The sequence below is a fragment of the Nicotiana attenuata genome, unplaced genomic scaffold (assembly GCF_001879085.1).
Source record: "Nicotiana attenuata strain UT unplaced genomic scaffold, NIATTr2, whole genome shotgun sequence".
NCBI classification, from domain to species: domain Eukaryota; kingdom Viridiplantae; phylum Streptophyta; class Magnoliopsida; order Solanales; family Solanaceae; genus Nicotiana; species Nicotiana attenuata.
Window position 1 is genome coordinate 141,901 of NW_017671620.1, and position 11,664 is coordinate 153,564.

The window sequence follows — 11,664 nt, forward strand, 5'->3', positions numbered from 1 at the left end:
ATGGACCTTGACGTCGCGGGTGAGAAAAGACTCTTGTAGTTAAATGAATTAGATGAGTTCAGGCTGCACTCTTATGAAGATGCTAAGCTATATAAAGAGAAGACTAAAAGATGGCATGACAAGCGTATCAAGCCATGTCACTTAGAGCCAGGACAACAGGTATTATTGTTCGATTCTAGGCTAAAGTTATTTCCTGGGAAGTTAAAATCGGGATGGTCAGGCCCTTTTGAGGTGGTGAGAGTCACTCCTTGTGGTGCAATTGAGCTGTGAGCTTTAATTGGTGAACGGACATAGCGTTAAGCACTATTGGGGAGGAATAATTGATTGTGAGAAGACCCAAGTTGTACTCGCTGATGAGTAAGCGAGGCCCTGCGTCGTGCCGCGACGTTAAATCAGGCGCTTGTTGGGAGGCAACCCATCTTTACTGTTTTCTTTTAGTTTTATTTTTTTCTTATTATTGTTGTAGTTTTTTTTTTTTTGTAGGATTATAAGAATAGGAAGAGCAGACATTGAAAGAGTGCAAAAGCGAGATAGATGGTGAGAACTAAGTGTGCAGTGTCACACAAAGGACGATGCCTGGGGGAAGTCTGAGTACCTCGTGAGCTGCTATTGCTTCGTCCTTTGGCCTACCAGGGAGTCTCTTATACCCTCTTGTTATTTATAGTGTGCATTGAGGACATTGCACAATTTTATGTGTGGGGTGAGGAGATTGTTTGGGTGAGTTTCTGTGCTATTTTAGCTTAGTTGTAGTACTCGTTCTTAGTGTGGAGTTTTTGTAAAAAAAAAAAAAAAACAGAAAGTAGAAAAATTTGACCCTTCCCGACGATGGATCTCCTAGACAGTTTTCTTGAGGGATTTAAGTCTAAATAAAAAGGACAAAAAGATTTTCTTTGTAGGTAGTGTAGCAATTTCCCCTTGGTTTTTCTTTGTGCCGCGGTTCTTTTCCAAGGGTTTTGTTTGACCCTGGTATAGTTAGTTTTTATTTTTTAGAACTAGGAAAACTTGTGCTATGTTTTTAATTGAAGCAATATCTCTTAACTTTGTCATGCCTTGAGAGTAGTGAGTACTTTGGTTGTGATGCTCAGGCTCAATTTTTGACTCTTGTATAAGTACCTTAAATCGTATGATCATAAATTTGCTTAACTTCTTTGACTAGAGTGTCTTGATGAGTCCAATCCTGAGTGAGTTATGTGTCATGTGTGTGTAAGGTTTTGTGTGATTCTGCGCATTGCATTTGATGTCTAGAACTTGCCCCGTATGTTTGCAAAGCAAAATAGTAGTTTTGTTCAGTCTTGGAAGTAATATAGGCGTTTCTTTGTTGAGCCATATATATATATTTTATCTGCCTAATTGTTATGTATCATAGTTAACCCATTTGAGCCTGTAATCCTGTTTCTTTGGCAACCACATTACAAGCCTTACCCATTTGTTTGAATTAACCATGTATTTGAACCTTTTCAACTCTTATGAGTACTTGCATTGCTATAAACTTTGTAAAAGTTAAAGTGTGGGGTGGTTGGTTTGGCTTTTGAGTGGAACTAATGAAATAAAGAGAAAGGTGCAGCGTTTTGAAAAAAGTAACAGCACTTGAAAAGAAAAGAAAGAAAAAAATAGTTGTATTGCTGTAAAAAATATTCTTTGATAGTGGTGACTCTTGATGTAATTGTGCTTAAAGAGGTGGGGAGTTATATATATATTGATGTGAAGGTGGAGTTATGGTTTGACATAAGTACGGGGTTTTCAATGTTAAAGTGTATGTATTAAAGTGCTTAGGGAGGTGTATTCACTATTATATCTAAATGTATCCTACCCAACCCGCAGCCTAAATTACAACCAAATAAAGTCCTACTTGATCCTTGACTGAATGAGCTCGGTTAGTAGAGTAATACACTACGGGCAAGCCTATGGTGCATCTTTTGTGGCATATGAATGTCATTTCTGAGAGTGAGTGAATTCTTTCTATCTTGAGTTCCTAAGTGTTCTTAAATTTTATTGTGTGGAACTACTCTCTTTTGTTGTGTGAGGGAACTTGATTCATGAAGGAAAGGTAATTTCAGTGACCTCTATGTTAGAGTAAGTGGGTGAGTTGCGAATAATGCGTGGTACTTGTGAGCCAAATCTTGAGGTGAAGATGTTACACTCTTGTGCTTAGTCTATTTTAAATATTCTTGGTGTGATGAGTTAGGAGAATTGTTTAAAAAGGTCGTGTCTACATAAAGTGTAGTTTGATTGCTCGAGGACAAGCAGTGGTTTAAGTGTGAGGTGTTGACGATAGGCTATAATTGCGTATTTTAGTCGCTTATTACACTCTAATTTACTGCACGTTAATTGAGTTTGAGCTTTAATCGCTAGTATTTTGCACTAAATATGTGTTTTATGCCTTGTAGGAGTGATTTCGATCTATATAGGTGTTATGGAATGAACTCAAATGATTTGGAGCTTTGAGGTCTGAGTAAAAGCCCAAAGAATTAAGCCGGGATCGTGTTCAGGAATTAACGGATGATAGTTAAGAACGAAACGAAGAATCGAGCGGGCATACGGCGCATTGTATAGTAAAATGCACATAGCTTTTCTCTCAGAACTCCGTTTGGGCTCCACTATATATCGTTGGAAAGGTATTTGAAAGGGCTACACCTTTCATGTTTTGCATTTTTGTAAATTCTCACTACCGCGCTGCACAGTGTGGCGCAGTGTGCACCGCACAATTGGAATTTTCCTGCAGTCTGTCAGAATCAGCTCTCTGAACTTCCCCACAAGCACACCGCACAGTGCGGCGCAGCGTGTGGCGTGCCTGTAAAAATTTTACAGAGCCAGAGTCCTATTTCGTGCAGGAAAGGGTGTTTCGTCTGGGCCCGACCTTACTTGGTATAAATACATATAAAACGTTATTTTGAGGACTTGGGACACATCTGAGACCTAGGGACGCCACATTCGAGAGAGGATACACACAAGAAACATCGAGGAGCAAGAACATCTCAGATTTCTTCATCTTTTCTTAGTATTTTCAATTATCCAACTTATGAAATTTTTTGCTAATATCATGAGTGGATAAAAACCCATTGTTCTGGGGTTGTGATTTAGCCATGAATATTGTAGTTTAACGTTGACTTAAACTTTATTACAATTCACTAATATATAGTTGTTTCTTCAATTCCGTAATTAATTGCTTAATTGTCTGGCCAACAGTTTGGTTCTATTTACTATCTATGCTATGTTTGGGAAAGCCATGTTTAGATTAGAGAAGAATTAAAGAGAGCATGATCTTAACCCTTAGGGGGGCGGATTTATGGTTAGGATAGGAATATACCTAGTCACCGTACTTAATTAAATATCGTAATCTTAATGCATTCTTAATAGATTGATTTCATAGGAATATATATTTGGGTTATGTTGTGCCAATAGAATGGATGACTCTTACGATTTTCCCTTATTTGGGCTCTAATGTAGAATTTTTCCACCGTTCTGAAAAATCTGCTTCGCTGCTCTCCATCGTCCTTGCTATAATAATTGTGTAAACTTCTTATTGAAAAAAGGTGCAGTCTTGAAATTACATGCCTTTGCTCTTTATGTTTTGCTGTCATGTATTAGTATACTAAATGTTATCTGTTGTTCCCTTTTAAATATTTGTAGAATATAATATACACCAATGTTCATGTATGGTCTTTTGTCTTTGTTTCAAACTAATAAAAAATTTAATTTTATTGTAGGTTGCAAAAGTGATTAGCTAACACTTATAAAACTTAAATTTCTTCGTGAATGGATCGTCAACAAAAAAGAAAACAACCTTGCATAACAACAGATTCTCATAGAAGACGTGTTTCCAGAACGAAAAATATACGGGCTGAGAAGGGGGAGTTAGCAAAGTTAGACAAGATTGGAATGGGCATAGGAACATGTATTGATGTACCAGATCGGCTAATGCTCCCAGGTTGATGCAATGTATTCCACCAGTTGACTGAAGACTTGATTATTGGTATATCGATCGGTCCAGCACGGATTGAAATAGGAGCCGGTTCGACAGAAAGCTTTTGAAAACGCAGTGCACCCAGGTAAATAAGGAACAAGATGAATACAGAGGTTAAACGAGCATCCCACACCCAAAAGGTGCCCCACATAGGTTTTCCCCGAAACCCCCCAGTAACTAAGGTAAACAACGTAGAAAAAGCACCTATTTCTGTACCGGTTCCGGAAGAGCGAAGAAAAAGGGGATGTTTTGTTAATAGGAACAAAAAAGTGTTTATAGCCGTAACGATATAAACAAGAATACTCATCCGAGCCGCAGGAACATGTACATACGGAATACGAGAATTTCCACCTTGTTGAAGATCTAGTGGTGCTACCCGAAGACTTAAATGAATAGCCATCGCTGTTAAGAACAACCGAGATCCAATGAGAATTTGCGCGTAGCTTCTGGTCTTTGACATCAAAAAAGAAGGTTGTAATAACGAAAGGGACATGTGAGAATTTGGTCTTAGCTAGTGGAACAAGAAAGACATGGATCTATATTCAATACGCAATCAAAGGATTTCTCCCCAAAAAAGAGAAGAATTCCCCTTGCTTTCTTTTTGCTCCGCTCGTGCGTGGCACTCCTTGCTCGCGGAGCGGCATACCGAAAAAAAGAAGCGACTACCTTACTTAAGCAATTCTTCTTATTCTTATTCTTTCTTAGTTGTAGTTCCTATATTGGTTTTTTTCTTTCTGGGTTTCTTAGGGCCCTCCGTCTTCAGAACGGTCCGCCTGGCCACTATGAATGAATATTACGTCAATAGAGTAAGTTGTTCTTTAAGTTGTGCCCTTAACACGAAGCTAGGGCAGCGATGCGAAGGCTTGTGAGTGCATTAAGTAAATTAAACAGATACTAGCTGGTCTGAATTGTGCAGGATCGAGCCCTGGCCTTGGAAGCCATCCATTCAAGCCTTCCCAGTCCTTTTTTATTGTTTTTTGATCGGACTTTCTAAATCCATATGGTATGATATGGCTTTCAAGCTTCCTAGCCTGGGTTTGTGTGAAGCATGAGAACATGAGCAAGCTCAGTCTTTCGCTACTCGTGTGACCCCGCCTCATGGCTTTCAGAAGGGCCTAAAGTGCATGATGATTCGATTTCCGAAATATATAAATATAAAGAAAAAGGCCTCCTCTTGCTGTTCTCTTTCTTTCTCTCTCCTATTGACTATTGACATAGCAAAGTCTGGTTCTATTGAGCGTGATACCCGCCCTCTACAAAGTGGTTTTTGAAAAGGTCTTTAAACGACTCTTCGTCTCCAGTTCCAAAAGGTTTAATGAATGGCTTTTTTCTCTGCCCACCACCCATGAAAAGACAGACTACATAGGGCCTCCTCAGCCCGCCCTGGTTCAAATACCATTTTATCCTACCTCGCTCACCGCCCCTCAGGCTTAAAAGCCTTTTCGTTGTCACCACTTACCTAGATCGATATGGCTAGTTTTCTAGCGAGATTTCTAGCTTGAATTAAGGCTTCGAAGCCCCTCTCCTCTCTCTGTAACTAGAGAGGTAGGCAAACCTGAGTTTAGAGCCACCTCGATTCGGGATGTCGGAACATCAACCGGATCGGAAACCGAATCCTAAAGTGACTTCGGAACAGGTTCGAGNAATTTAGTTATAAATTAGAATTATAGTTTAGTCTAATCACATTCTTGAACTTGATTGTGGCTTGACTAAATAACAATCTTGGTAGTTTTAGTGGGTAGTTGATAAAAGTCTTTGTGGGTTCGACACTTGACTTATCATTTTATTACTTGTACGACCACGTATACTTGCGTGTGCGTTTGGGAGTTACAGCTATAAATGAAGGGTTATATGGGCGCATAAAAGGGATGAGAGGCCTGAGACAAGGGGACCCCATATCCCCTCTACTGTTTGTAATATGTATGGAATATTTCACCAGAATAATAAAGTTAGTGGCATAATCGGAGAGCTTTGGTTATCATACCAAATGTAGAAGTTTGCAGCTCAATCATCTATGTTTTGCAGATGATGTACTCCTTTTTAGCAAAGGAGAGTTCCACTCTGTGATGCTGATGCTGAGAGGCCGTCAATCATTCTCTAACTCTTCAGGGCTAACAACCAATGCAGGAAAGTCTAACATATTTGCCGTCAATATGGAGACACAAGAGATAGAGGATTTGTGTGAAATAACAGGATACATCAGAGGCAGACTCATTTTCAAGTACTTAGGTGTTCCAATATCATCTAAGAAACTATCAAAAATGGATTGTCAAGTGCTAGTGGACTAACTAACTACCAGAATAAGGAGTTGGGGTTCAAAGAACTTTTCCTATGCTGGGAGAGTGCAAATGATCAATGAGGTGCTGATGCATATTCACACATATTGGGCATTGATTTTCATACTTCCCAAAGCAGTACTCAAAAGTATTACAGCAATTTGTCGCAATTATCTTTTGGATGGTAAAGTGGAAACAAACAGGGTACCACTAGTGGCCTGGGACCTTGTTTGCCGACCAAAACAAGAGGGAGGGATTGGGATAAAGGATTGTATGGTAAGGAATGAGGCGATCATAGGGAAGTATGTATGGGACATAGCTCAAAGACTGACTCTTTATGGGTAAAATGGATCAACCACATCTACCTAAAAAATATAGATTGGTGGGAATACAATGTACCACAAGATAGTAGCTGGTATTGGAAGAAAATATGCCACATAAGAGACAAACTTGCAGGGGGTTATGCTCATGGAGGATGGTAATCAGAAACAAGGAAATATACAACTAAAAAAGGTTACTCCTGGTTGAAGGGGAACCTGGACACATGCCAATGGGGAGGATGGGTTTGGAACAAGCGAAACATTCCAAAACACAGCTTCATTTGCTGGTTGACTATGCGGAAGAAGCTGCTCACAAAGGATAGGCTAGCTCTCAGAGGAATCAGCTCAGATGGCCTATGTGTACTATGTGAAAATGCACCTGAATCTATTGAACACCTATTCTTTGAGTGTCAATTCTCCAAGTTATGCATCATTGAAGTACTCCAGTGGTTAAAGATAAGGATCACGAACTTTGAAGGACAACACTTATGGAAAAGAGTAACCAGGAAAATCGGAGGCAAATTGAGCAGGGAGTTCACTTATGCAGTATTGGCAGCAATGAATTATCACATATGGAAGGGGAGGAATGAAGCCCTATGGCAGAGTTCAGTTCCTAGACCACACAGAGTATGCGATCAAATCAAAAAAAATATGCATAGTTCGAGTGGTGGAGATACTCAGCAAGGGGAAGGGGAACAAGGATAGGAGATGGCAAGAAGAAGTATATAGATAGATAGGAGATAGGCAGGACTAATATTTGTACAGAATAGGATAACAAATAGACTTACTTGGGCATAACCGAATAAGTACGAGACTTTCTTTATATAGCTAGATGATAGAGTATTACTTTTCTCATTGTACTCTGTTCTGGTGATGAATAAAGTCTATTCATTACACCAAAAAAGACTTTCTTTAATTGTGTTTGGTTGAAAAAGAATTCTGAAATTTTTCTTTTTTAGTACTTCTCACAAAATATATTAGCAAAAGATATTCCCCAAAAACAAAATTCGCCTTTTTATTTAATGCTTCGGGAATTTCACCTATTTTATAAGCAAATGTTCAATATTTAGCCCAAAACTCTTGAAAATTAGCGAATACCATGCTTTAAAATGATAACACGTACACATAAAACCCAAAAGTAGGGATCCATTTGATTTGTATGTTCTCACCGTCTCATGAGTCATAAGTGCTTTCGGTCTGGTTGGAAAAAAATTTTATGGAAAAGTCACCATCATTTTCACAAAATTTCGGCTCTTAGTCAAATCGCTCCGTCCAACAGATTCATTTTGAACCGCAGGATTTGCCACATTTCTCACATACCAGTGACTGATGGAATTTTTTGTGGATACTATTATTTTCCACATATATATATATATATATATATATATATATATATATATATATATATATATATATATATATAATATGTGTGTGTGAAATAATAATATTATAAAAAATATTAGATTTTAAACTCAAATTTTAAAAATATAATAAATTTAGTGGGCTAAAACATTAAAATTAAACAGATCAAGTTTAAATTTCAGATCGGTATCCGATCCCACCTCTGCCACTACACCCTCTTCACCCTTTGATGTATCAATACAATAACCCATCAAACCCCAAGTATGCAGTTTTTCCTGTTATATTGGCTTTTGTCATTACCAACTATATACCGAACCCCACCCCTTCCTATCATTATATATGTACACACGAAAACAAAAGAAAAATTAAACCAAATACGTACTGTACTTGTTATTAATTTGTCAATTCGTACATGATCCACACAGCTGTGTATGAATATAATCAATCATGGTGTAGAGAGTGAATATTTGATACGCTTGCACTTTATGCAACTATAAAAAGGTCACTTTGAAGCTAACTTTTTTGAAGTGCACAAAAGATATTTTTTAGTCCCTGTTGCAGCGCTACATTAAAAAGCATAATAATATAGAAGCCATTTATTTTGGTTCTACAAATCATGAAACTTTCTTTTAAGCCAGTACAGCCATGCACCAGCTTCAAACAAACCCCTCAACAACCTACACTCCAGTGCATCACAACTACTCAACCAAACAGGTTTACAAGAAATTTAAACCTCACCATGCAAACGTTATCCCCGAAAAACCTCGAAAATTTATTTCTTGGCTGGAATGTTGTTGAGCCTAGTGAGAATTTAGCTTCAACATCATCAGCAGCCTCGCCAATGCCCAGTTTCTCCGGACAGTACCCGAAAGAACTGGGCAATAATTGGATGGACTATCAAGGGATCAAGAACTGGGAAGGTTTGCTTGATCCCCTCGACGATAGTTTACGTGGAGAAATAATCAGATATGGTCATTTTGTTGAAGCTGCTTATAGAGCTTGTAATTTTGATCCCTCTTCTCCTTCATACGCCATGTGCAAATACTCGAAAAAGAAGCTGCTCCAATTTTCTGGCTTTTCAGGTACTGGTTATCGTGTTTCTAAGTACTTAAAAGCCACTAGCGGGATACAGCTTCCAAGTTGGGTGGATAAAGCACCTAATTGGATGGCCAAGCAATCGAGTTGGATTGGTTATGTCGCAATTTGCCATGACCAAAGAGAAATTACAAGACTCGGGAGAAGGGACGTTGTCATTGCCTTACGTGGCACTGCAACTTGCTTGGAGTGGCTCGAGAATCTACGAGCTACTCTCACCCCTCTCTCAAATAATTATAATAACAATAACAATAATAATGAATATTGTTCCAGCATATATTCCGATAGTTGTTGCCCAATGGTCGAAAGCGGTTTCCTAAGCTTGTATACGTCCAAGATGGGCACACGTCCCAGTCTACAAGACATGGTGAAAGAAGAAATAGCCCGAATCATAAAAGCTTACCCAGGTGAAACTTTAAGTTTTACCATCGCAGGCCACTCACTCGGGGCAGCGTTAGCTACCCTGATGGCCTACGATATTAAACAAGCTTTGGAGGAGATTCCCCTCGTTACAGTTATTTCTTTTGGCGGTCCGAGGGTCGGGAACCTCAGCTTCCGACACCATCTTGACAAACAAGGCACAAAAATCTTGCGCATTGTCAACTCCGACGACCTTATAACCAAAGTCCCTGGTTTTGTCATCGACAACAACAATAATAACAACAACAACGATAACTTTACGAACAATAAAGGTGGCCATTGGATCCAAAAGCTTGTGGAAGATACTCAATGGGTATATGCAGATGTTGGGTGTGAACTGCGTCTAAGTAGCAGTGACTCGCCATACCTTAATGGGATCAATATTGCAGCTTGCCATGAATTAAAAACTTATCTTCAGTTGGTTAATGGATTTGTTAGCTCAAATTGTCCTGTTAGAGCTACTGCCAAAAAGATGATGCAGAAAGCTAACTATGTAAAAAGTAACAGAAATGACGACTAATTTTACCATTAACTTTTCATATGTCTCTTCCTATTTTTTACCCACTAGCCGTTCTCCCCTGCTCACCACATTTGAACTCCACAAAGCAAAATATACTCCCTTAGTACTCGCGCGCCAATTGGATAGTTGGATTTGGAACATGATTAGACACATCTAATGTACAATGTAAATTCAGACATAATTTTTTTAATTCTAATATGTGAATACATACTCCCTTTCTTCCACCGTTGTCTCGGTACGCCTCTTAAGAAACAATAAATATTATGATGATCATCCCTATTATTTATTATATATTGGAAAATGGATCGAAATAAATTGCAGCACTTAATAAGAAGGGTGTCATAGGTATATTGTAAATATCTATTGATTTTTCGAACTGGACAAATAAAAGCGAACATTTATATTTAGTATAGTGGACAAGTGAGGGAGTACATATTAAGATATTACATCAAAACTATCACTATTTGTATAGTTAAAAGTAATTAAATTTATGTGACACTATTTCTTTTTTAGATCGTCCAAAAATAATGAAGTATTTCTATATTTAAAAATAATTAGTTAACTTTAACACTCTCATTTTATCCTTATTGATATGATTTTATAGCCTCAAAAATTAATGTATATATGAGACATACTTAGACCACAAGTTTTAAAAGTTTTTATTATTTATCTTTTAAACTCCGTGACCACTGAATCACATTCTGTACAATGCAAGGGAGGGGGTAACTTTTTTGAAAAATCGGAATTAAAGAAAGAACAATCTGATTCTCCAAATAGTAATATTTTTTCTTTAACTAGAGAAAATGAAGTCTTAAAAATTCTATGGTGAAGGATAGGCGTATCCAAAATCTAGAATCAATGAGTTCCAAAAAATCGGGACCTTAATACATGTGTACGTTTAACTTTTTTCTTATTCATCATAATTCGAGCCACAAGCAAGGGATTTAGACAAAATCCACATAAAACATGTCCTAGATCCATCTCGATACTAATATATGTATAGAGGCGGATGTAGCCTTATAGCACTAGGTTCATTTGAATTTCAGCAATTTGGACGCAGAATATAAATTTAAATATTAAATTTATTAAGAATACAACAAATTATAGATCCATACTATATTAATAACCTAATAGGTACAATGCTGGGAACATTACATATTGAACCCGGAAAGTCTAAATTTGAATTCACCCCTATATATAACAATGAGTAATTAATTAGTTGATATATATATAAAGAGATAGATAGCTAAAGGAAGTTCATTCAAATTTTACGGACCATGTCCAAAATTGTTCATAAAGTGCTCTATAACTTGGTGTAAAAATGAGAATAATTCAAGCGTTGATTTTCTTTGTTAGAAGGATATAGCATGTGCCGTGATAAATGAATGCTTCTTGCCTACTGCTTTTTGGATTATTAACTGTTACATAAAGTGCAATTCGCACAATAGACTTCAATGGTGCGTGGTCTCAAAAAGCTCTGTTTTGTTTTTACCTGAAGGAAATAGCCTTTTACGGAAGCATCCTGTCATGAAGACTGTAATTACATAGTCTGCCATCGCACCACCGACCCCGTTCTACGACTGTAGGCGCACATGCAATCGCTTTTTGTTCTACATCGGGCCGCCGTCCATACCCAAAAGGGGTCCAATATGGTTAGAATGACATAAATGCCCCTCCCGATTATAAGATGTGTCATAATTTCATGCA

At 37.9% G+C, this 11,664-nt stretch overlaps 1 protein-coding gene across 1 annotated transcript; it reads left to right on the forward strand.

The window, feature by feature from the left end:
- Positions 1-8,575: 8,575 nt before the first annotated feature.
- On the forward strand, positions 8,576-9,957 carry LOC109209339 (phospholipase A(1) DAD1, chloroplastic). Its single transcript, XM_019372599.1, has one exon. The coding sequence runs from the start codon at positions 8,662-8,664 to the stop codon at positions 9,955-9,957; it is 1,296 nt and encodes a 431-aa protein (XP_019228144.1). The 5' UTR covers positions 8,576-8,661.
- Positions 9,958-11,664: the final 1,707 nt, after the last annotated feature.

What these genes read in the sequence shown, in the direction of transcription:
- LOC109209339 (XM_019372599.1), top strand. Translation starts at nt 8,662, where the DNA reads ATGCAAACGTTATCCCCGAAAAACCTCGAAAATTTATTTCTTGGCTGG.